This window comes from Rutilus rutilus, assembly GCF_951802725.1.
Source record: "Rutilus rutilus genome assembly, chromosome: 10".
In the NCBI taxonomy this organism is placed as follows: domain Eukaryota; kingdom Metazoa; phylum Chordata; class Actinopteri; order Cypriniformes; family Leuciscidae; genus Rutilus; species Rutilus rutilus.
The window spans coordinates 2,608,334-2,631,749 of NC_140215.1; the positions used below are offsets into that span (position 1 = coordinate 2,608,334).

Consider the following 23,416-nt stretch of genomic DNA (forward strand, 5'->3'; position numbering starts at 1 on the left):
TGCTTATAAAGGTGAACAACAAACCTTGCTACAAAATAATTTTGCATACACCACCACATACTCACAAAACAAATCTAATCAAATGATGCACCTTAAATTTCGGCAGCTGAAAAGATATTCGGCCGAAAATGAATTTGCTGATGGCTACTACAACAGTTAACCTTCCAGCAGTTTGGATGCTAGGGCTGGGTTGACAATATCGATTTCTTGTTTTTAATACAGGTTATGCACAACTAACTTCCGAATTCTGTAAAAATTCTGTAAAAATATTTTCTGAAAAAAAAAAAAAAAAAACATTCTGCATCTGGTTCAGATCTTTTGTATGTGCTTCATTAAATATAGAGCCGTTTTACTCAAGACGCGAGCGAGCAAAGAGGAGCATAACCCATGTCCATCACATAAACAGATTGATATGTAAAAGTGTAATTTATTTTTCATCTCACTAACACCCGGATAATAAAATCAAATAAATCAAAACAAAAAACTAGCTAGGTTAGATGATTACCTACAGGTCCATAGATATCGCCGTCAGTTTGTACGGCTGTTAACACTTTCTTTGACAAGTGGATGCGATGAGATCTGTTTTCCTGTTTGTTCATGTGACTTTCGGCATTGATCTTCATTTTGATGAACTGAGATCTTTAATTCTACCATCCAATACTAACAATATGCTTTGTTATTTCAGATATGAAACAAAGTCTGAACTTTCAAATTCGCTGTAGCTCCTCAGTTCAGGCGATGCAACTCAGTTTTTATTTGAGTGTTCAATATAAAATCTGATCAATTACTAGATTATTATTTCAATTTTGGTTTTCAGCTAAATTAAAACTTTAATTTTGGTTTCGGTGCATCACTACAAATGAAAGCCTTTGGGAAACCTAACGACCAAATAAGAAGTGCACTGAAATCACAAGCAATACAATTTACCAATGCTGGTTCATTCTAAACCCCCAGCTAAATCATTGCAAATATATTTGTGAATCCGGTACTTGTCACTGCATATTAAACCAGATCCAGCTTTTTGTTGATAACTGCAGAACTTGCTGTCAACTGGATGCTATTAACGATGCTATAACATCAAAGTTTAATGAGGTCTTGTCATCCTTCTCTTTTAGGGCTGTTTCCCTGCACACTACTCTCTGGACGAGCAGGGCCAGGACCGTCTCTCCTGTCTCGATATCAATCATACGCACTTTCTGCTGGTGGATGATGGCACTCATGGACATTATGGAGTTGAGATTGAGCTGCGGACCCGTCTGGAGAGACTCATCTCTCAGCAATCACTGGGAAACAGAGGTGCAGCTTCATTAGATTACACATAATATACATCAAATATAGATTTGCAGTGTAATGATAAATTATTGTACAGTACAGTAGTACAGTAACCATCAGTATAAGTTCAAAAGTTTGGAGTCGGTATGATTTGTGTAATGTTTTTGAAAGAAGTCTCTTATCAAGGCTGAATTGATTTTTTATTAAAAATACAGTAAAAACTTTTAAATATTATTCAAATTCCAAAGAACTGTTTTCTATTCAAAAGATTCTATTGTATTCTATTCTATTTCTTTTCTTTTTTTTATATTGCGTAGTTGTGCTTGGAGTCGATTGTTTTATTTGTGGTAATAATGCAATGAAACTTGCCAAATTGTGCCAACATATTTTTTTTGGTCATGGTGTCGTATAAAGAAATTATGAGCACATGCAAAAACAAGAGAGAACCAACAGAATATTAATAACTGGCTATGTACTAGTCAATGTATGCTTTTTGCATTTTGTATTTGCATAGTAAAATAAAACCTGCAGCTGTAGTTGGCCTTTTTTGCCAAATAATTTTGTCTTCCCTTATTTAAAAATATTTAAACAATATAAAATATTTTTCTTATATTTTGATGGTTTAATTGAACTTGTAGGGTCATTAAAACAAATATCCCCTCCGGACATCACTTTTAGCCACTAATGTATCTTGTTTTAAGAATATTTACATATTTGTAATGGAAAACATAATAAAAATAAGTAAGAAAATCATTTTTGCAGTGTAACACAGATGATCTCAAAATTATGAATAAAAGCCACACCATTTTGATTTCATGGCTCTTTAACACTGTCCACTGGTCACTTTTGATTATTTGTGAAGTGTTTCGCCTGTTTATAAGCGTTGTCTTTCCATCAGAGAGTGGCGTGAAGATACCGGTGGTCTGTGTGGTCTTGGATGGTGGTCCAGGAACTCTAAACGTGAGATTTTAAAGTCATCAGTTTCGTAGATCATCATACTGTAGCTGAATGTTCTTTCATTAATCCAAATTCACATATTTATTCACAGACGATCTACAATTCAATGCTGAACAAGACGCCGTGTGTCGTGCTTGAGGGATCTGGACGCCTGGCTGATGTCATTGCTCAGGTGGCGGCCCAGCCGGTGTCGAAGGTCACGCTGGAGCTTATCAGAAAGCTCTTGAAGAGGTTTTTTGTACAAGAGTACAAAAGCTTTAATGAGGAGCAGGTCATTGAGTGGACCAAGAAGGTAATAGACAAAAACATACATACAAATTATGACAGTTTCACACAAACTCAAAATTACACAGTAGGAATCGAGAAATGGTTCTTATTTAGAACTTAGAAGTTTGGTGTCAATAAGATTGTTTTTATGTTTTTGAAAGAAGTCTCTTCTGTTCACCAAGGCTGCATTTCTTTGATAAAAAATACGCCCGCTTCACTAACACGTAACACACACTCATTGCAACCGCTTCACTAACACATAACACACACTCATTGCGCCCGCTTCACTAACACGTAACACACACTCATTGCGCCCGCTTCACTAACACGTAACACACACTCATTGTGACCGCTTCACTAACACGTAACACACACTCATTGTGACCGCTTCACTAACACGTAACACACACTCATTGCAACCGCTTCACTAACGCGTAACACCCACTCATTGTGTCCGCTTCACTAACACGTAACACACACTCGTAACACACACTCATTGCGCCCGCTTCACTAACACGTAACACACACTCATTGTGACCGCTTCACTAACACGTAACACACACATTGCGCCCGCTTCACTAACACGTAACACACACTCACTGCAACCGCTTCACTAACACGTAACACACTCTCATTGTGTCCGCTTAATTAACACGTAACACACACTCACTGCGACTGCTTCACTAACGTGTAACACACACTCATTGCAACCGCTTCACTAACGCGTTACACCCACTCATTGTGTCCGCTTCACTAACACGCAACACACACTCACTGCGACTGCTTCACTAACGTGTAACACACACTCATTGTGACCACTTCACTAACACGTAACACACTCCCAATGCAAACCGTTTCACTAACATGTAACACACACTCATTGCGTCTGCTTCACTAACCACAACAAACACTCATTGCTTAACGCGTAACACGTAACACACACACTCAATGTGACCACTTCACTAACACGTAAAACACACTCATTGCAACCGCTTCACTAACACGTAACACACACTCATTGCGTCCGCTTCACTAACACGTAACACACACTCATTGCAACCGCTTCACTAACACGTAACACGCACTCATTACGTCAGCTTCACTAACACGTAACACACACTCATTGCAACCGCTTCACTAACTCGTAACACACTCTCATTGTGTCCGCTTCACTAACACGTAACACACACTCACTGCGACTGCTTCACTAACGTGTAACACACACTCATTGTGACTGCTTCCCAAACTCGTAACACACACTCATTGTGACCGCTTCACTAACACGTAACACACTCTCAATGCAAACCGTTTCACTAACATGTAACACACACTCATTGCGTCTGCTTCACTAACACGTAACACACACTCATTGCTTAACGCGTAACACGTAACACACACTCAATGTGACCACTTCACTAACACGTAAAACACACTCATTGCAACCGCTTCACTAACACGTAACACGCACTCATTACATCAGCTTCACTAACACGTAACACACACTCATTGCTTAACGCGTAACACGTAACACACACTCAATGTGACCGCTTCACTAACACGTAACACACTCTCAATGCAAACCGTTTCACTAACACGTAACACACACTCATTGCTTAACGCGTAACACGTAACACACACTCAATGTGACCACTTCACTAACACGTAAAACACACTCATTGCAACCGCTTCACTAACACGTAACACGCACTCATTACATCAGCTTCACTAACACGTAACACACACTCATTGCGTCCGCTTCACTAACACGTAACACACACTCATTGCGTCCGCTTCACTAACACGTAACACACACTCATTGCAACCGCTTCACTAACACGTAACACGCACTCATTACGTCAGCTTCACTAACACGTAACACACACTCATTGTGTCCGCTTCACTAACACGTAACACACACTCATTGTGACCGCTTCACTAACACGTAACACACACTCATTGCGTCCGCTTCACTAACACGTAACACACACTCATTGTGACCGCTTCACTAACACGTAACACACACACTAACTGCAACCGCTTCACTAACACGTAACACACTCTCATTGTGTCCGCTTAATTAACACGTAACACACACTCATTACATCAGCTTCACTAACACGTAACACACACACTCACTGCAACCGCTTCACTAACACGTAACACACTCTCATTGTGTCCGCTTCACTAACACGTAACACGCACTCATTACATCAGCTTCACTAACACGTAACACACACTCATTGCGTCCGCTTCACTAACACGTAACACACACTCATTGCGTCCGCTTCACTAACACGTAACACACACTCATTGCAACCGCTTCACTAACACGTAACACGCACTCATTACGTCAGCTTCACTAACACGTTACACACACTCATTGTGACCGCTTCACTAACACGTAACACACACTCATTGCGTCCGCTTCACTAACACGTAACACACACTCATTGTGACCGCTTCACTAACACGTAACACACACACTCACTGCAACCGCTTCACTAACACGTAACACACTCTCATTGTGTCCGCTTAATTAACACGTAACACACACTCACTGCGACTGCTTCACTAACGTGTAACACACACTCATTGCAACCGCTTCACTAACGCGTTACACCCACTCATTGTGTCCGCTTCACTAACACGTAACACACTCTCATTGTGTCCGCTTCACTAACACGTAACACACACTCACTGCGACTGCTTCACTAATGTGTAACACACACTCATTGTGACCACTTCACTAACACGTAACACACTCTCAATGCAAACCGTTTCACTAACATGTAACACACACTCATTGCGTCTGCTTCACTAACCACAACAAACACTCATTGCTTAACGCGTAACACGTAACACACACACTCAATGTGACCACTTCACTAACACGTAAAACACACTCATTGCAACCGCTTCACTAACACGTAACACACACTCATTGCGTCCGCTTCACTAACACGTAACACACACTCATTGCAACCGCTTCACTAACTCGTAACACACTCTCATTGTGTCCGCTTCACTAACACGTAACACACACTCACTGCGACTGCTTCACTAACGTGTAACACACACTCATTGTGACTGCTTCCCAAACTCGTAACACACAATCATTGTGACCGCTTCACTAACACGTAACACACTCTCAATGCAAACCGTTTCACTAACATGTAACACACACTCATTGCGTCTGCTTCACTAACACGTAACACACACTCATTGCTTAACGCGTAACACGTAACACACACTCAATGTGACCACTTCACTAACACGTAAAACACACTCATTGCAACCGCTTCACTAACACGTAACACGCACTCATTACATCAGCTTCACTAACACGTAACACGCACTCATTACATCAGCTTCACTAACACGTAACACGCACTCATTACATCAGCTTCACTAACACGTAACACGCACTCATTACATCAGCTTCACTAACACGTAACACACACTCATTGCTTAACGCGTAACATGTAACACACACTCAATGTGACCACTTCACTAACACGTAAAACACACTCATTGCAACCGCTTCACTAACACGTAACACGCAATCATTACATCAGCTTCACTAACACGTAACACGCACTCATTACATCAGCTTCACTAACACGTAACACGCACTCATTACATCAGCTTCACTAACACGTAACACGCACTCATTGCTTAACGCGTAACATGTAACACACACTCAATGTGACCACTTCACTAACACGTAAAACACACTCATTGCAACCGCTTCACTAACACGTAACACGCACTCATTACATCAGCTTCACTAACACGTAACACACACTCATTGCTTAACGCGTAACATGTAACACACACTCAATGTGACCACTTCACTAACACGTAAAACACACTCATTGCAACCGCTTCACTAACACGTAACACGCACTCATTACATCAGCTTCACTAACACGTAACACACTCATTGTGTCCGCTTCACTAACACGTAACACACACTCATTGCGTCCGCTTCACTAACACGTAACACACACTCATTGCAACCGCTTCACTAACACGTAACACGCACTCATTACGTCAGCTTCACTAACACGTAACACACACTCATTGCGTCCGCTTCACTAACACGTAACACACACTCATCACGACCCGTTCAACAGATGCATAATTTTATGGTAAATTAGAACAGCCTGAACTACAACCGGTGACAAACAATAACAATACAGTGATGTAATCAACTAACTACTATATGTCAAATGTGTCCATCAAGATGCGACTTTACGAAACAGACTGTCTTTATTTAAATTGTTTTTATAATAGCCTAATATTAAAGCTAGAAGCTAAGCTAAGCCGTGGTGCGGGCCCTGTGTATACAGTATATACTGTATATGTGTATAGTACATGAAATATAAGTGATATAGAAGATGTATTTATTTTTTAATTTCTTTAGATTCAGGACATTATCCGGATGCCTCATCTGCTGACTGTGTTTCGTATTGACGAGGATAAAAACTATGATGTTGACGTTGCTATTCTACAGGCTCTGCTGAAAGGTATGAACATGCTCACATCCCTCCATTTCTTAATCTGGAAACTGAAGTCTCAAATTCACATTTCCAGGCAGAAGGTAATTGGATTATGCTGATGATGGTTGGATAACTAATGGTGGATACACAGTTGTGAGTGGATCTTTAGCTGTAATATTGATAGTGATCGAGAGCCCATCAACATTATTCTTTACATTTTATAAAATTATTTGAGTTTTGAAGAAGTTGTTTAATGTTTGATGGTTTCTAAATATAATGAATCACGTTCCTGGAAAAAACCCACAACGGGTTTATATTGTTCAGCTAAGACTGACTTGAGCACATTTATCCTCCCTTGAGAGTCTGGAAACCTCCCTGATTGCGGAAGCTATTAGCGTTTATGTTATATGGATGGATGATGTATCTCTTAAATGCTAAAACGTTTTAACATTGAATATGTGCACTCACATGCACAGTGCTCACAATCCTGCTTATAGACACAATTGACTTTTCTTTGAATTAGATGCTTGTGACCAACACAGTTCCTCTCCAAAAAGAGATGTTAGACAGAATTACTATAAAAGTATAAGGTGACCAGGGGTTGTAGAGCGGTTTTTGAACTGGCCGCCCTGTGCACAATTAGAGGATACCATATAAACCATTTATTTTTGTATGATAAATAGCCACATAAAATGATCTTTAGATTCAAGAAAGGCCTTATACACTTTCTTTTAGATGAATATGACTAAAATCCCTTAAATCCCTAAAGTTAATTGATAGTCCTGCAGCAGTTTTATTTTAGCATTATTTATATACTATTATAGTATTTTTTTAATTAGCTTTTATTTTAGTTTTATTAATTTTGTTATGTGCTTCATGGTTGTTGTTTTTTTATATTTCTAATATATGTAAAATAAGGCAACATTTCTAATTTAATTAATTTTGTTTTGTTTATTTTATTTTACTTTTTTTCATGAACTGCTTAGAGACGCAAGGGTTGAGAATCCAAATGCAGTAGTTTATTTGAGGGTAATCCAAAGACATAATCCAAAAAAACAGGCAAAGGGCAAAACAATAACAGAGTCCAGGGCAGAGGCAAAACAGAGAAATCCTAAGGAACCGAGCAGAAAGTCAACAATCATAAACATGAGAAACCAAAGCGAGAGCGCTCAGAAATGCAGTGCTGACACATACAAGACTTTGCAAAGAGTGACTGAGAAATAAGTGACCTTTAAAGTCAGAGGTAATGAGATAGAGACACAGCTGAATACAATCAGTGATGATGAGATCAGGCAGTGAGTTCTGGGAAATGTAGTTTGTGAGGGAATGACAATAGTCTGGGGTGAAGTGCCCTCTGGTGGCTATCAGTGGCACTCCAGCTGATGATTGTGTTTAGTTAAAGGAAAACGCCGACTTTTTGGGACTTTAGCTTATTCACCGTATCCCCCAGAGTTAGATTAGTCCATACACACCCTTTACACCTCCATGCGTGCCATAACTCTGTCTGACGCACCCACCGCTAGCCTAGCTTAGCACAAAGACTGGATGTAAACGGCTCCAGCTTGCATACCACTCCCAATAAGTGACAAAATAAATGCCAACATTTTGTCACTTACAACATACAACAACAGCAGAGAGTTCGCTCAGAGTTGGAGTAAATCCCTCCCCAAAAAAAAGTAGCAGTGCTTCGCCTTCTGAGAATATAGTTCCCAGTATGTATACGGTTAGAAGATGGCTGTGTCTCATGTGACCTTGTTATTTGTAAACACTGTGTACAGAGTTAGACAGAGTTACGGCACGCACGGAGATGAGAAGGGTATGTATGGACTTATCTAACTCTGGGGGATACGGGGAATAAGCTAAAGTCCAAAAAAGTCGGCGTTTTCCTTTAAGTTTAGTTAAAACATTTTTTTAATATTTATGTTTTGTTTTAGTTAACAAATACAGCACTGCAAATTAGGCAACATTTCTTATTTTTAAATTAAGGCAACATTTCGTAGTATTATTTTACCGAATAGTTATAGTTACCGAAACATTTTTTGATAGTTTTAGTTGACAATAAACTATAAAACTAAAGATTCGAGACGTGACTTAGAATTGACAGGGTCGGGGACTCGTTCAGGAGGAGAAATACAAAAGACAAACTGGTAAGAATTGTTAAAACTCTACTGGATAAAGTCACGTGTTGTTGCTCCTCAGCCTCCAGAAGTGATGAACATGCTGGCCGCCAGTCCTGGGAGAACCAGCTGGAGCTCGCGGTGGCCTGGAACCGGGTCGACATCGCAGAGAGTGAGATCTTCACCGAGGAGAGCCAGTGGACGGTGGGTATTACGAGAATTACAGAGACATTACAAAAAATAAAACAAGTTGATCATCTAGAAACTTTTGCACATGCCACATTGAAATAATGTTGATTAAAAATGTCTAAAATGCATCAAGTATGTTCACTGCACAGGTTGTGCCCCTATTATGCTATTTTAAAGGTTCCTAATTTAGTTTAGGAGTCTCCTGTAGGTTTACATGCATCCAAGGTCAAAAACACTCTGCTCTGATTGGTCAGACGGCTCGGTCTGTTGTGATTGGTCTACTCTGCTTTGATTGGTCAGATGGCCCAGTCTGTTGTGATTGGTCTACTCTGCTCTGATTGGTCAGACGGCCCAGTCTGGTGTGATTGGTCTACTCTGCTCTGACTGGTCAGACGGCTCGGTCTGTTGTGATTGGTCTACTCTGCTCTGATTGGTCAGATGGCCCAGTCTGTTGTGATTGGTTGGCCACTTACAGCATGTGTTGGAAACAAAACAGCCATTACCATATCTGAATTTCTCCTCCGGATCTTCCTCACCATTTGATACACAGTGATACGAACAGTAATGATGGCGTCGGTTTTACCGTATCAATTCCAGCGTGAGTCCTCATACTTTTGCAATGAAAACAGCATCTTCCAGGGTTCCCACGGGTCCTTGAAATCCTTGAAAGTTTGTGAATCTGACAAAAAAAATTCAAGGCCCTGGAAAGTTTTTGAAAATAAACACACATACAGTGCAATGCATAAGTTTAGACACCCATGCTAAAGTTGACTAAAAAGAGGAATAAAAAATCATATTTTGGAAATTGAACTTAATGCCTTAATTTAAAAAATTAGGAAAAATCCAACCTTTAAGGACACCAATTTTCTTTGTGAATGAATAATGTATCGTAAATAAATAAATGTTCTTCCTTAAAATACATGGTGCATAAGTGAGTACACCCCTATGTTAAATTCCCATAGAGGCAAGCAGATTTTTATTTTTAAGTATTTTTTTTATATTTTTTTTAGGATACTATGCATCCTGATAAAGTCCCCTTGGCCTTTGGAATTAAAATAGCCCCACATCATCACATAGCCTTCACCATACCTAGAGATTGGCATGGGGTACTTTCCATAAGATCATCTCTCAATGCAAATCAAACTAGCTATTAGGCTAACTGAAATAAAATCATACCAATCTCTAGGTATCTCTTTAACGTCTTTTCACTTGTTATTTGGTCAGGGGTTCACAAACTTTTGCATGCAACTCATTATTTAATGAAAAACTATGTACATACAGTGCCTGTGGGAGTCTCATTGAATGTTTATTATGTTGGGTTTGTCATGATTTGTTGATATCTTTCCCATCTCAGTCCTGTGATCTGCATCCGGCCATGTTTTCTGCGCTGGTGGGTGACAAACCTGAGTTTGTGCGGCTTTTGCTGGAGAATGGAGTGTGTGTGCATAAGTTTCTCGAAAAAGAGGAGACTCTCTGTCAGCTCTACACACGTCTGCCCACCTGCTTCTTCCGGTGCAAGCTTGCAAAACGGGTCCAAGGTGGCAAAATGATTTCCTTGAATCACGTGTCTGAAGAAGTGCGCCACCTGCTGGGAAGTTTTACTCAACCATTATACGTCTCTTCACGCTACAAGAAAAACAACGGCAACGACAACGTCTGTGTAACGGCAAGTTTAAGACACTTCAGCAACAAAGACGGGGAAAAAAGTACAGTACAGTGTTATTTTAACATTATTTATATACTATTATAGTATGTATCAACATTTTTCATTTTTATTTTTTTAATGTAATTTTGTCATTTTTTATCAGCTTTTTTATATTTACAGCAGTAAACATTTGAAGTGGATCAAAACCTTTCATCAAAGTTATACATGAATTTTGAACAATACCCCGTTCTTGTCTTAGGACGACTTTGTTGAACTTTTTTGATCCTCTTCAAATGTTGACTACTGTATATTTACATTTAATTTATATTTATTCAGTTTTAGTTTTTGTAATTTTAGTACTTCAACTTATTTTGAATTGATAACGATAAGAAACTGGGTTGTTAATTGGCGTGGAAATATTGTTACAATGCAAACAATCTCAAAGATCCTAAAGTAGGCTTCTTTTCTTTATACAACATATCACTTAATAATACTTAGTTTTGAGGTGAGGGCATGTTTTTGATATGCTTTGTGAGAATCATCAGTAAATAAAATCATCAAACTATAAAGCTTTAATCCTAGTTTGACTGGAATGAGAAGAGTTTGGTTGTTTTATTCATTGAAGCGCTGCCTCTCTCAGGTGCCGTCCAAAGGCCCGATGGATCTGCCGTGTTCTGGGGAAGACCCGATCGCACTCACGGTTTGGGACCCGGGACGGGATCTCTTCCTCTGGGCTGTCGTACAGAATAACAGAGAACTGGCAGAGATCGGCTGGGAGCAGGTACAGCACTGGCTAGAGACAAACTCTTGGCTTGAGCTTTATATTCACCTGTTTTCTGCTTCAATTTGGTGAGACAAGCTGATATTTTGCTGAAGCTGTGAAATACATATAATATTAAATGTATAAATCTTAAATCTTTAAATAAAATTAGTACTCTACTCTTTGGAAAACGTATTATTATTTTATTATTATTTATTGAAATGTACTACTATTATAGTATTTACTGATTTTAAAAGAGCTTTTATTTTCCTATTTTGTTATGTGCTTTTGTCATGTTTATGCATTTTATTTTTTTATCCTTCTAATATTGCTTATATTTTTTTATATTTCTATTCTTTGATTTATTTTTTATTTTAGTTTTAGTCATTTTAATTCTTCTTATGCTTATTTCAGATTGTTTTTAATCAAGGACATTTCTAAGGATTTCATCTAATAATTGTAGTTTATCCTAGTAATTATTATTTTTTTTAATTATTATTTTTTTTTTTTTCATTCATTTTAGTGAATCAGTTCATTCAGTTATTTGAACTGGATAAAAATAATCCACTGATTCATTTGAGAACCAGTGCGGAATTTAAAGTGAAATATTTTGTTATTGTTTATATAGGTTTTTAAGTGTCCAATAACCAAAACAAAACCAATTTTGAACAGTTTTTTTTTTTTTTTGACACAATAATACCTAATCTTTAGACTATAAAAGAACAATTAAAACTAAATTATATAATAATAATTATAACAATTGCACTCTTTGACCATTCATTTTATTGAATCATTTGTTTTGATTGTTCATGTAATTAAACTGGTTCAAAAACAACAACAACAACAAAAAAACAATTCACTGATTTGAATTCCTGTGTGTAATTGTACGTCTTGTATTCATAGTATTTTGTTAAAGGCTTCTGTTCATACTTTTTTAACTACATTATATCAATGAGAGTGTTTTCTATTTTTATTGGTTGTAGTTTGCATAAATGCATTCATTCAAATGTTGTTTTGTTACAGGTAAATACTGATCTGATTGCATGAATAAATCAGATAATCTGATTCTGTATTTAAATAGCATGAGAGTAGTTGCAGTTTGAAGATTCAGAAATGTGTGTGTGTGAATGTGTGTGTTGTTTCTGTAGTGCAGAGACTGTATCGCAGCCGCTCTGGCCGCCAGTAAGATCTTGAGGAAACTGGCGCAGGAGAGCGGCGAGGATGATAGCGAAGAGGCAAAAGAAATGAGAGAACTGGCCAACCACTATGAGAAACAAGCTATCGGTATGATTTCAGATTCATTCTTTATTGTCCTTAATAGAGGAAATTTGTTGTCACAGACTGTACCAGGAGCAACTTTTTAAATGCTGTGTAACAAACATCACTTCAAATCCTTTGACCTGAGCTGTGATATTTAAAGGGTTAGTTCACCCAAAAATGAAAATTCTGTCAGTAATCACTCTCCCTCATGTTCTTCCAACCCCGTAAGACTTTCGTTCAACTTCGGAAACACAAATTAAGATATTTTTGATGAAATCTGAGAGCTGGCTCACTCTAATCGAAATCTATATTGAAAAGTTAGTAAAGACATTGTTAAAATAGTCCAAGTGACTACAGCGGCTCAACCTTAAGTTTATCAAGCGACGAGAATACTTTTTGTGCACAAAAAAAACTAAAATAACGACTTTATTCAACTCTTCATTTTCTTCTATGTTTCTCTGAGTGAGTTCACATAGTGTAACAGCGCAGCGCTTCTGGGTTGTACGTCAGAACGGATCAGTACGTCCTCCTCGAGTATTCTCGTGGCTTGAGAAACTTAAGGTTGAGCCACTGTAGACACTTGGACTATTTTAACAATGTCTTTACTAACTTTTCTATATCGATTTCGATTACCTAGAAGCCTATGGAGGAGTGAGACAGCTCTCAGATTTCATCAAAAATATCTTAATTTGTGTTTCCGAAGATGAACGAAAGTCTTACAGGGTTGGATTTTTGGGTGAACTAACCCTTTAACCCTGTGTGTGTGACCTCAGGTGTCTTCAGCGAGTGTCACAGCTGGGACGCCCAGCGAGCGCAGAGACTCCTGATCCGCATGTCTCCGTCGTGGGGCAGAAGCACATGTCTGTGGCTCGCTCTCGAGGCCGATGATAAAAGCTTTGTCGCTCACTCAGGAGTGCAGGTGAACAAACCCAGCGGCATATTCAGAAATATCTATGGCTTATCTGTCTTAGCTTATTATACTCTGAAAGGAAAAAGTACTTCAACATTGAAAAAATTTCACCTTGGATATAAAACGTATTGATTTTAATGACTGATATCTATTTTTAAATTGTTATTTAAGCAGTTATGTATTATAAAAAAATTGTGCTGTGGTCCTAATGGTTGCAAATTATTGTTATTAAATGTTACATAAAAATAATGTACTATATTGCACAGATAACAAAAGGATAATTTGTACAACAACAACGATAATAATAACTCTTATTGTTATTAATATTATAATTTTTTTTAAATTATTTATGCAATTATGTTTATATATATATTGTTTTGTGGTCCTAATGGTTGCAAATTATTAGTATTAGTATTATACACATTTTTGTTTTTGTTATATTTTATATTATTATATTATATTTATATAAATGTCACAGAGTCAGCCACACCATCACAGCCCCAGTCATCACCCAATCACCAGGCCCCGCCCACGGAAGGTTTCATTCAGAAAGCTGTGCACATCTCCCAACGTCTGTCAGCCTGGTCACTAGGTCAACCCACTCCGCATCCTCCGCCCACTTACTCATCCGTCACCCTTCCAGCACCTGAATCCATATAGGTCGACGCATATCACCTCACCAACGCGGAGCGTCAAAGAAGGATAACTACAACATTTATGTCTGTTCATATCATCATATATCATCATATGGAGAGAAGGTCATATCATCATGAACTGCCCGATTCTACCACCGAATGAGCGGTGTACAATCCAGTTTCTCCTTAAAGTCGCACCCCTCACTCGTACACCTGTCCAGTTCTCACCCAAAAACTTCTCGTTCCAGTGCAAGCGCTCATCGACTCCAGGTCCGCAGGGAACTTCATCTCTCGTCCACTTCTCCAAAGACTACACCTCCAGAGAAAACACTGCTCCCCGGAACTAGCCATCCACACCATTCTCGGCAAACCGCTGGGCCGTGGTCGCATTCGTCATTTCTCCCCCATAGTAACGCTCCGCGTAGGCTGTCTGCATCAGGAGAATCTTGTTCATGGTGCTGGAAGGATCAACCGCTGACATTATCCTGGGATGCCCATGGATGAATCCACCATCGATTGGAACTCTGGAAAAATTCTGCAATGGGGTGATTCCTGCTTTAAGAACTGCCTTTTCTCTGTGCTCAAACTGTCCACCCGCTGGACCTGTCGACACCCTTTCAAGTCTTCATCCAATATTCAAGTGAACTCCACCTCCGTTGAGAGTCCAGAAACCGAGAGTAAAACTGAAATTCCTCCAGAGTACCGGGCATTCCAGGATGTGTTCAGCAAATGGTTAGAAACCCGTCTACCACCTCATCGGCCATGGGACTGCTCCATTGACCTGCTGCCTGGGGCCACTCCACCGAAGGGTAAGGTCTACCCTTTGTCCATCCCGGAGCAGAAGGTCATGGAGAAGTACATTCAGGAGGCTCTCAAACAACGTTTCATCTGACCATCGACGTCCCCTGCCGCTTTCAGCTTCTTCTTTGTGGCCAAGAAGAACGGAGGCTTGCGGCCGTGCATCGACTACCGGGCACTCAATTCTCAGACCGTCAAGTTCAGCTATCCTCTTCCTCTGGTCCCTGCCACCCTAGAACAGCTCTGTGGAGCTTGCGTCTTCTCCAAGCTGGACCTGCGGAGCGCCTACAACCTCATTCAAATACATGAGGGGGGTGAATGGAAGATGACGTTCATCACCCCGACAGGCCACTACGAGTACCAGGTGATGCCGTATGGCCTGTCCAACTCCCCCTCCGTACTCCAGGGGCATATGAATGAGGTGTTCCGGGAGTACCTTCAACGCTTCGCCATCTTCTACATCGACGACATCCTGATCTACTCCTGGAACCTGGCCGAACATCGCCAACATGTGACGCAGGTCCTCCAAAAGCTGAGAGAACACCAGCTCTATCTCAAGTTGGAGAAGTGCGAGTTCCACTCACCATCTGTTCAGTTCCTCGGATATATCATTGACCAACGAGGTATCCAAATGGAACAGAGGAAGGTGGACACCATTCACAACTGGCCCCAACCTGTCACTATCAAGGAACTCAAATGCTTTCTTGGCTTCACCAACTTTTATCAAAGATTCATTCAGAATTACAGGCTCCTCAGCTCACCTCACTCCTCAGAAACGGCCCAAGTCTCTGTCCTGGAACCCTTTGGCCATAGGCCTTCCAACGCCTGAAGAATGCCTTCATCACCGCTCCAATCCTGGTACACCCCAATCCAGAACTCCCATTCGTGGTCGAAGTTGACGCCACTACTACCGGGGTTAGAGCGGTACTATCCCAGCGGCAGGGTAAGCCTCCTCGACTCCAGCTTTCTACTCCAATAAGCTGTCCCTGGCGGAGCAGAATTACGACATTGGAAATCTTGAGCTGCTGGCGATCAAGCTCGCCTTGGAGGAATGGAGACACTGGCTGGAGGGAGCACACCACCATTTCGAAGTCATCACAGATCACCGGAACCTGGAATATCTCAGAGAAGCCAAGCGACTCAACCCAAGACTAGCCCGTTGGGCTCTGTTCTTCACATGGTTCGACTTCACCGTGACCACCGACCCGGTACCAAGAATTGCAAGGCGGATGCCTTGTACCGTCTGTATCATCCTGAACCTGAATCCAGTCCTCCAGAACCTGTTCTCCCTCGAGCCATGGTGGTCAGTCCGATCCAATGGTCCCTCGACGATGAACTCCTCCAAACCAACCGCAACGAACCTGCTCCGCCAGGAGGTGTTGAGGGACGGTTGTATGTACCTGCTGTCTGTCCCTCATGGACTCAGCACACACCTCTCTGGGCTCTGGACACCCAGGCAGCCAGCGAACCCTCTCACTCCTACAAGATCGCTACTGGTAGCCCAACATGGCCCAGGATATCTCCTGGTACATCAAGGGGTGCTCAGTCTGTGCCATCACCAACACACAGAGGAAGCTACCCGAAGGAAAGTTGGTACCTCTGCCGATACCCAGATGCCCCTTGTCTCATCTGGGCATTGATTTCATGACCGACCTCCCTCCGTCCAACCATCACACCTGTATATTCGTCGTCGTAGACCGGTTCTCCAAAGCCTGCAAACTCATCTCCATCAAGGGCCTGCCTACCGCGTTCGAAGACGCAGAACTCCTCTTCCAAGAAGTTTTTCATCATTATGGCCTTCCAGAAGACATCGTATTGGACAGAGGTCCCCAGTTTATCTCCCAGGTGTGGCAGGCCTTCTTCAAACTCCTCGGCATCTCAGTAAGTCTATCCTCAGGGTACCACCCGCAGACAAACGGCTAGACTGAGTGCAAGATCCAGGAGATCGGGAGGTACCTGTGGTCATACTGCCACCAGAACCAGGACAGCTGGAGCCGCTACCTCTCCTGGGCGGAGAATGCCCAGAACTCCCTGCGTCAAACCACCACTGGGCTTACTCCGTTCCAATCCTCGGGTACCAACCTCCTCTCTTCCCCTGGTCCGGAGACCCTTCGGAGGTTCCATCTGTCAACCACTGTTTCGAGGCGAGCGAGAGGGTATGGGACTCGGCTCACGTGCATCTCCAGCACCCAAAGACACCAACGCCAGGCGGATGTCCGTAGAGCTGAAGCCACTCAATACCAGTCGGGACAAAAGGTTTGGCTATCCACCCTTGGTCCCTTCACCGTGCAGAGGCAGATCAACGAGGTCACCTACAGGCTCAACCTTCCACCTCACTACCGTATCTCACCTTCATTTCATGTCTCCCTCCTGAAACCCTTCACTGTACCTCTATCCTCTTCTCCTACAGAACCCACCACGGACGAAGTACCTCCTCCTCCAGATGTCCCTGATGAGGACCTAGTGTACCGAGTCCATTCCATCCTCGACTCACAGTGTCGGGGCGCCCGCCTAGAGTACCTGATCGACTTGGAGGGGTACGGTCCAGAGGAACGTTCATGGGTCTCTCGAGATGATGTCCTGGATCCGTTGCTACTCACCCAGTTCCACGAGGATCACCCAAATCGGCCAGAGGTCGAGGCCGACCCCATCGCAGAGTCAGGAGCCGGCCATGGACAGCCCCAATCATCACCCAATCACCAGGACCCGCCCACTTGTTCACAGTCACCAGATTACTGACTCGCTGAACCTGCACTCCCTCATCAACACAGCTATATATTCACAGTTCACCATACACTCATTGTCTGGTCTCGTCGCAGCTACCACTGCTTACCATCACACTCCTTACCCGTCTACTTACCTGTGATTCGTCTCGTCAAGCTTCCAGTCTTCTGTCCGTCTTCCATCCATCATCCTGATCCAGATCTCCTGTCTTCTTGTTCACTCGTCACCTGCACAGAGAATCCACTTCAGTCGTCACCAGCTTAGTCACCATCATCAGTCAACAAGTCACCATCCTCTCACCATCGTCTGGTTCCTGCTGTTTCACACCACTCTGCTCAATAAACACTGTTTTCACTATAACACCTGTCTGTCTCCTTCTGTGTTGTGACAATAACAATAAAAATTTTTTTATGATTGCAAATATGTCATGTCTATTAGTCAAGCTTAAAATGTTACATGTTTTTCGCATGAGAATGTATGGGTGGGTAAGTAATTAATGTGCAATAGGAGTTACTTTTCCTGTGAAAACGGTTATTTTTGGTGTTATTCCTTCAAACCAACTAGCAGTTTATCTATATATGGCTCATCACTGATAGCTCAGGTCTCATCGAGTGTCTCTGTCAGGCCCTGCTCACTCAGATCTGGTGTGGAGAGCTGTCAGTGGAGAATCCACACTGGAAGATTCTTCTGTGCATGATCTTCCCTCCTCTGATATACACCAAGTTCCTGATCTTCAGGTAAAAACTTTCGGTCCCACTTTATATTAAGTGGCGTTTTGTTTACATGCTGTATTGTAAAACACTTTTGTTGCTATTGAGGTGTGATACAGGTAAGGTTAGGGGCAGGTGTGTGCGGTTATGGGTAGGTTTAAGGGTGGGTTAAGGTGTAAGGGAAGGGTATTACAAAAATTAATTACAGCTGTAATTACGTGCAGGTAGTTTTAAAATATAAGTAATATGTAAAAACATGTATGTACACAATTAGTCCATTGTTTCAAATGATTAATTTCAATGTAAGTACGTAGTAGTTAAAGCTACTTAATATAAAGTGGGACCAAACTTTCTAATTGAACGTTGAAAACTAACCTTTTGTGTTGTCAGGTCTGAAATCATGTCATTACATGCACACACCATCAGATGGCAGCATTGCAGTCTCAATAATTACACTGCTTATAGCACTTTTACCACAAACACTGACTTTTAATGACTCTTAATAAATGTTTTAACCCTTATTGTTGAAATGAACTTTCGCAGACGTGATGAGGACATCCAGAGACAGGCCGAGAGAACGAGGCTGGAGGTGGATACACTCTTTTCCGGAAAATCAGATGCCAAGATCAAACGCCATTTACAGTTAGTTGAGTTACAAACATCTACAGGCCACATTCACACCGCAAAGATGTAGGAGTGACAAGTGAATGCCCTAAATTACTGCATCAAACTAATGTTAGCATTATGCAACTTAATTATGTTCAATATGCATTGCCATTTTGAAAAATATCTTATTTGTGTGTTTGTTTTTTTAACACAGTAATGCATAATCTTTAGACTATTAAAGAACAATTATTCATTATGAATGTTACATAAATGTATTATTATTATATAATATATATTATACTATTATACTAAATTATTGCATCAAACTAATGTTAGCATCATACAACTTATGTATCATAAACAGTCTGTGCCTGAATAATGAAGGAATATTATTGTCTCAGTGTCCCCTTAAAGAAGTCTGAGCTGAAGCCTCTGAACTGTCTGTCACGTCTGACGAGTCTCTACACGTCTCCTCAAGTGAAGTTTTACTGGAACATCGTCTCGTATTTTGGCTTCCTGTGGCTCTTTGCTGTGGTGCTCATGATCGATTTTCAGAAATTTCCATCGTGGAGAGAACTTCTGCTCTATGTGTGGCTCACCTCGCTGGTGTGTGAGGAGGTTAGACAGGTGAGACACACACACACACACACACACTCACACACTCACTTCAGACATACACTACCTGTCAAGATTAGTATTTTCTATGTTTTTTGAAGGAATTCTCTTCTGCTCACCAAGGCTGCATTTATATGATCAAAATACAGTAAAAATAGTGATATTATGAAATATGATTACAATTTAAAATAACTGTTTTCTATGAAAGCTTGTTTCCGCTTGTTATAACGCACAATTCTGACGTTATATCTCGCAATTGTGAGATAAAAAGTCTGAATACAATTTTTTATTCAGTGATGGAAACAAGCTTCCATAGTTTTCTGTGTGTAATATATTTTAAAGTGTAATTTATTCCTGTGATCAAAGCTGAATTTTCAGCAACATTACTCCAGTCTTCAGTGTCACATGATCCTTCAGAAATCATTCTAATATGATGATTTGATGCTCAAGAAACTGATTATTAAAGGTGCTGTATGTAGGATCCAGCGGCCTCTAGCGGTGATGTTTCAGATTGCAACAACAGCGCTCGTGCTCGTGAAAAGCAATAAAGTTACAACTGTAGTCTTTCACATCAGATAACGTTAGCAAATGGTCGGCGTTAGCTGGCGAACTAATGATGTCTAACTTGAGCCAACTAAAGCACAAAATCACAATATATTTTACATGCTTTGAAGTATTGTTAGCTTACCTGTCCAAAAGGATGAAAGCCAACTCAGGGTCTGTTTTTATACCTAAAACAAAGCGGAGGTCTCTCCATAATTCAAACGCTCTGCCAATGTTGATCCGTGTTTTCGTCCTGAGTCGATCCGATTGACGTTTGGCCTGACGAGCTTCAGCAGATAAAAAAATTATTTTTGGAGTTTGTGTTGGAGTCTGTGTTGTGCTGGAGGCAGGTCGTTTTTTGGTGTTATCAGACTCCATGTCGTTAGCTGACTGTATATAAAACGGAGAGGCTCGGGAGAGCGCATGCACGTCACATCCGGTGGATTTCGCAGAAAATCCGACCCGGAGACTTCACATTGTCTCCTCTCCACCAGTAAGCTGGTGTGTGGTGGGCGTTCTGGCGCAATATGGCTGCCGTCGCATCATCCAAGTGGATGCTGCACATTGGTGGTGGTTGAGGAGATTCCCCCTTTCATGTAAAAAGCGCTTTGAGTAGGCCTGCCTAGAAAAGCGCTATATAAATGTAATGAATTATTATTATTATTATTTATTACATAAAAATAGGAATACTGGCCTTCAGAGGTAATAGCAAAACGCGAAAAGTGGATCATTGTAATGTGTGATTACAACCCCTTCACAGACGGGCAATAAAAAAAGGATTCATTTTATAAAAAAAGTTACATACAGCACCTTTAATGTTGAAAACAGTTGTGCTAATTCACACTTTTGTGATCCAATACCACTCTCAAGCTTGAGGGTAAGATGAACATAATAATAATAATAATAATAATAAATTAATAATTTAGCTACAATGCATGAGCAACAGTGAGAGTAAAACCATTTATAATGTTACAAAAGATTTATATTGCAAATAAATACTTTCAATTCATCGAAGAATCCTGAATAAAATGTATCATGGTTTACACAAAAATATGAAGCAGCAGAAACTGTTTTCAACATTGATAATAACAATAATTGATCATCAATAATAATTTATCTGCAAATCAGCATATTAGAATGATTTCTGAAGGATCATGTGACACTGAAGACTGGGGTAATGATGCTGAAAATTCAGCTTTGATCACAGGAATAAATTACATTTTACTAAATATTCACATAGAAAACATTTATTTTAAATTGTAATAATTTTTCAGAATATTTTTGATTAATTAAATTCACCTGTGTGAGCAGAAGAGACTTCTTTCAAAAACATTAAAGAATCGTAAGCCAATATACTGTTATTAAATCTGTCCGTCTATATCATTATGTCTATATTTAACCACTCTGATACTCCACAGCTCTATCATGACTTCGATGGGCCCAGCTTTCAGAGGAAAGCAAAGATGTATATCAGGGATCTGTGGAACATTCTGGATGTGCTGTCAATCATGCTGTTCATTTCTGGTCTGGCCTGCAGGTCAACACAACCACTATTTCACTAAATACTGTTCAGATATGATTAATTCATAAATAAAGATTAATTCAGTACAGTTCATGCTTTCCTCATTAGGTTAAGATTACACAGAAAATATCCTCATAACTAGGGCTGTATGAAACATAAAAAAAAAGTATCCACTGTCTGTGAGCCGTACCTCATCATATCTGAAATTGCTTCAAAGGTCTATTTTTTTACCGTAATATTTTGACCGAACAGTCAATGTAGTCAAGTAGATTCAAATTGTTTAATAATATAAAAATGTAAAATACAGTAAAAATCTAGTTAAAATAATCATTTTCATTTATATGCACCAATAGTAACACAAAGCAATAATTATCTGCATATGTTTTTACTAAAGCATTCTGTTTATTAAAAGAAATCAAACCTACCAACTCTAATAGACTCTCATATAAAGGAATCATATTTAAAGTTTTTTGCGTCCTCATCTTGAGTTAAGTTTAGTTCGTTTGCATAATGACTCAGAACTAAATTAAATCAGCATTTTTTTCACACTTAATCAAACTCTGTGTTTTTCATACAGACTTCAGGCCTCCGAGACTGTGTTCTACGTGGGTAAAGTTCTACTCTGCATCGACTTCATCATATTCTGCCTACGATTAATGGCCATCTTCACTATCAGTCGAAACCTGGGTCCGAAAATAATCATTGTCAGGAGAATGGTGGGTCTGCGTGCTCATAAAGTTCATTTCTTCAGTTCAGATATGTTATGCAATAATTCTGCACAGCCTAAGTGTTGAGAGACTAAGGGACTCAAATGCTTGATCTTTTGCAGAAGAACAAATTAACTATTTAAAAAATAAAACATTGAATGACGTGAGCTCTATTCTTCCTCTCATACTGCACATCAAGCAAAAATGTTTTTGCATAAATCGAGCAATTAACATGCATCTTTTCCCGTTTCATTTTGTGTCCTCTCATATTCTCTCTTCCTCTTTGCAGATGATGGATTTGTTCTTCTTCATGTTTCTGCTCAGTATCTGGGTGGTGGCGTACGGCGTGGCGAAACAGGGCATTATGATCGAAAATGAAGAGAGACTAAACTGGATCGTCCGTGGAGCTGTCTATGATCCCTACCTCATCATATTTGGCAACGTCCCCACTAATATAGACAGTGAGCAGTTTACTCTAAATGAAATGAAATCGAATTATTATTATTTTTGCAATAACATATGAATATTGAAGACGTGCCTACTGTGAGCTCCAAGAGTTGCTGTGATTTCTGCTTTATTTTAAAAATGTTTCATTGTCAAATTCCCAGCAAAGAAGAAATGAGGCTAGGTCTACATTAATCCGGATACATTTGAAACAGAGTTATCGTTTAAAAACA

General features: G+C 40.3%; 1 protein-coding gene across 5 annotated transcripts in view; it reads left to right on the forward strand.

Annotated features, from left to right (window-relative positions):
- LOC311297936 (transient receptor potential cation channel subfamily M member 2-like) overlaps positions 1 to 23,416 on the forward strand; it is a 56,727-nt gene that overhangs the window by 16,242 nt on the left and 17,069 nt on the right. For all 5 annotated transcript variants that reach the window (XM_084420427.1, XM_084420426.1, XM_084420425.1 and 2 more), the window contains 15 exons: positions 1,116 to 1,296; positions 2,171 to 2,232; positions 2,321 to 2,521; positions 6,923 to 7,025; positions 9,198 to 9,319; positions 10,659 to 10,970; positions 11,590 to 11,730; positions 12,858 to 12,993; positions 13,743 to 13,888; positions 18,661 to 18,773; positions 19,290 to 19,388; positions 19,754 to 19,979; positions 21,929 to 22,047; positions 22,610 to 22,748; positions 23,029 to 23,200. In XM_084420427.1, the coding sequence (XP_084276553.1) occupies positions 1,116 to 1,296; positions 2,171 to 2,232; positions 2,321 to 2,521; positions 6,923 to 7,025; positions 9,198 to 9,319; positions 10,659 to 10,970; positions 11,590 to 11,730; positions 12,858 to 12,993; positions 13,743 to 13,888; positions 18,661 to 18,773; positions 19,290 to 19,388; positions 19,754 to 19,979; positions 21,929 to 22,047; positions 22,610 to 22,748; positions 23,029 to 23,200 (2,272 nt within the window). The remainder of the gene's footprint in view (positions 1 to 1,115; positions 1,297 to 2,170; positions 2,233 to 2,320; positions 2,522 to 6,922; positions 7,026 to 9,197; positions 9,320 to 10,658; positions 10,971 to 11,589; positions 11,731 to 12,857; positions 12,994 to 13,742; positions 13,889 to 18,660; positions 18,774 to 19,289; positions 19,389 to 19,753; positions 19,980 to 21,928; positions 22,048 to 22,609; positions 22,749 to 23,028; positions 23,201 to 23,416) is intronic.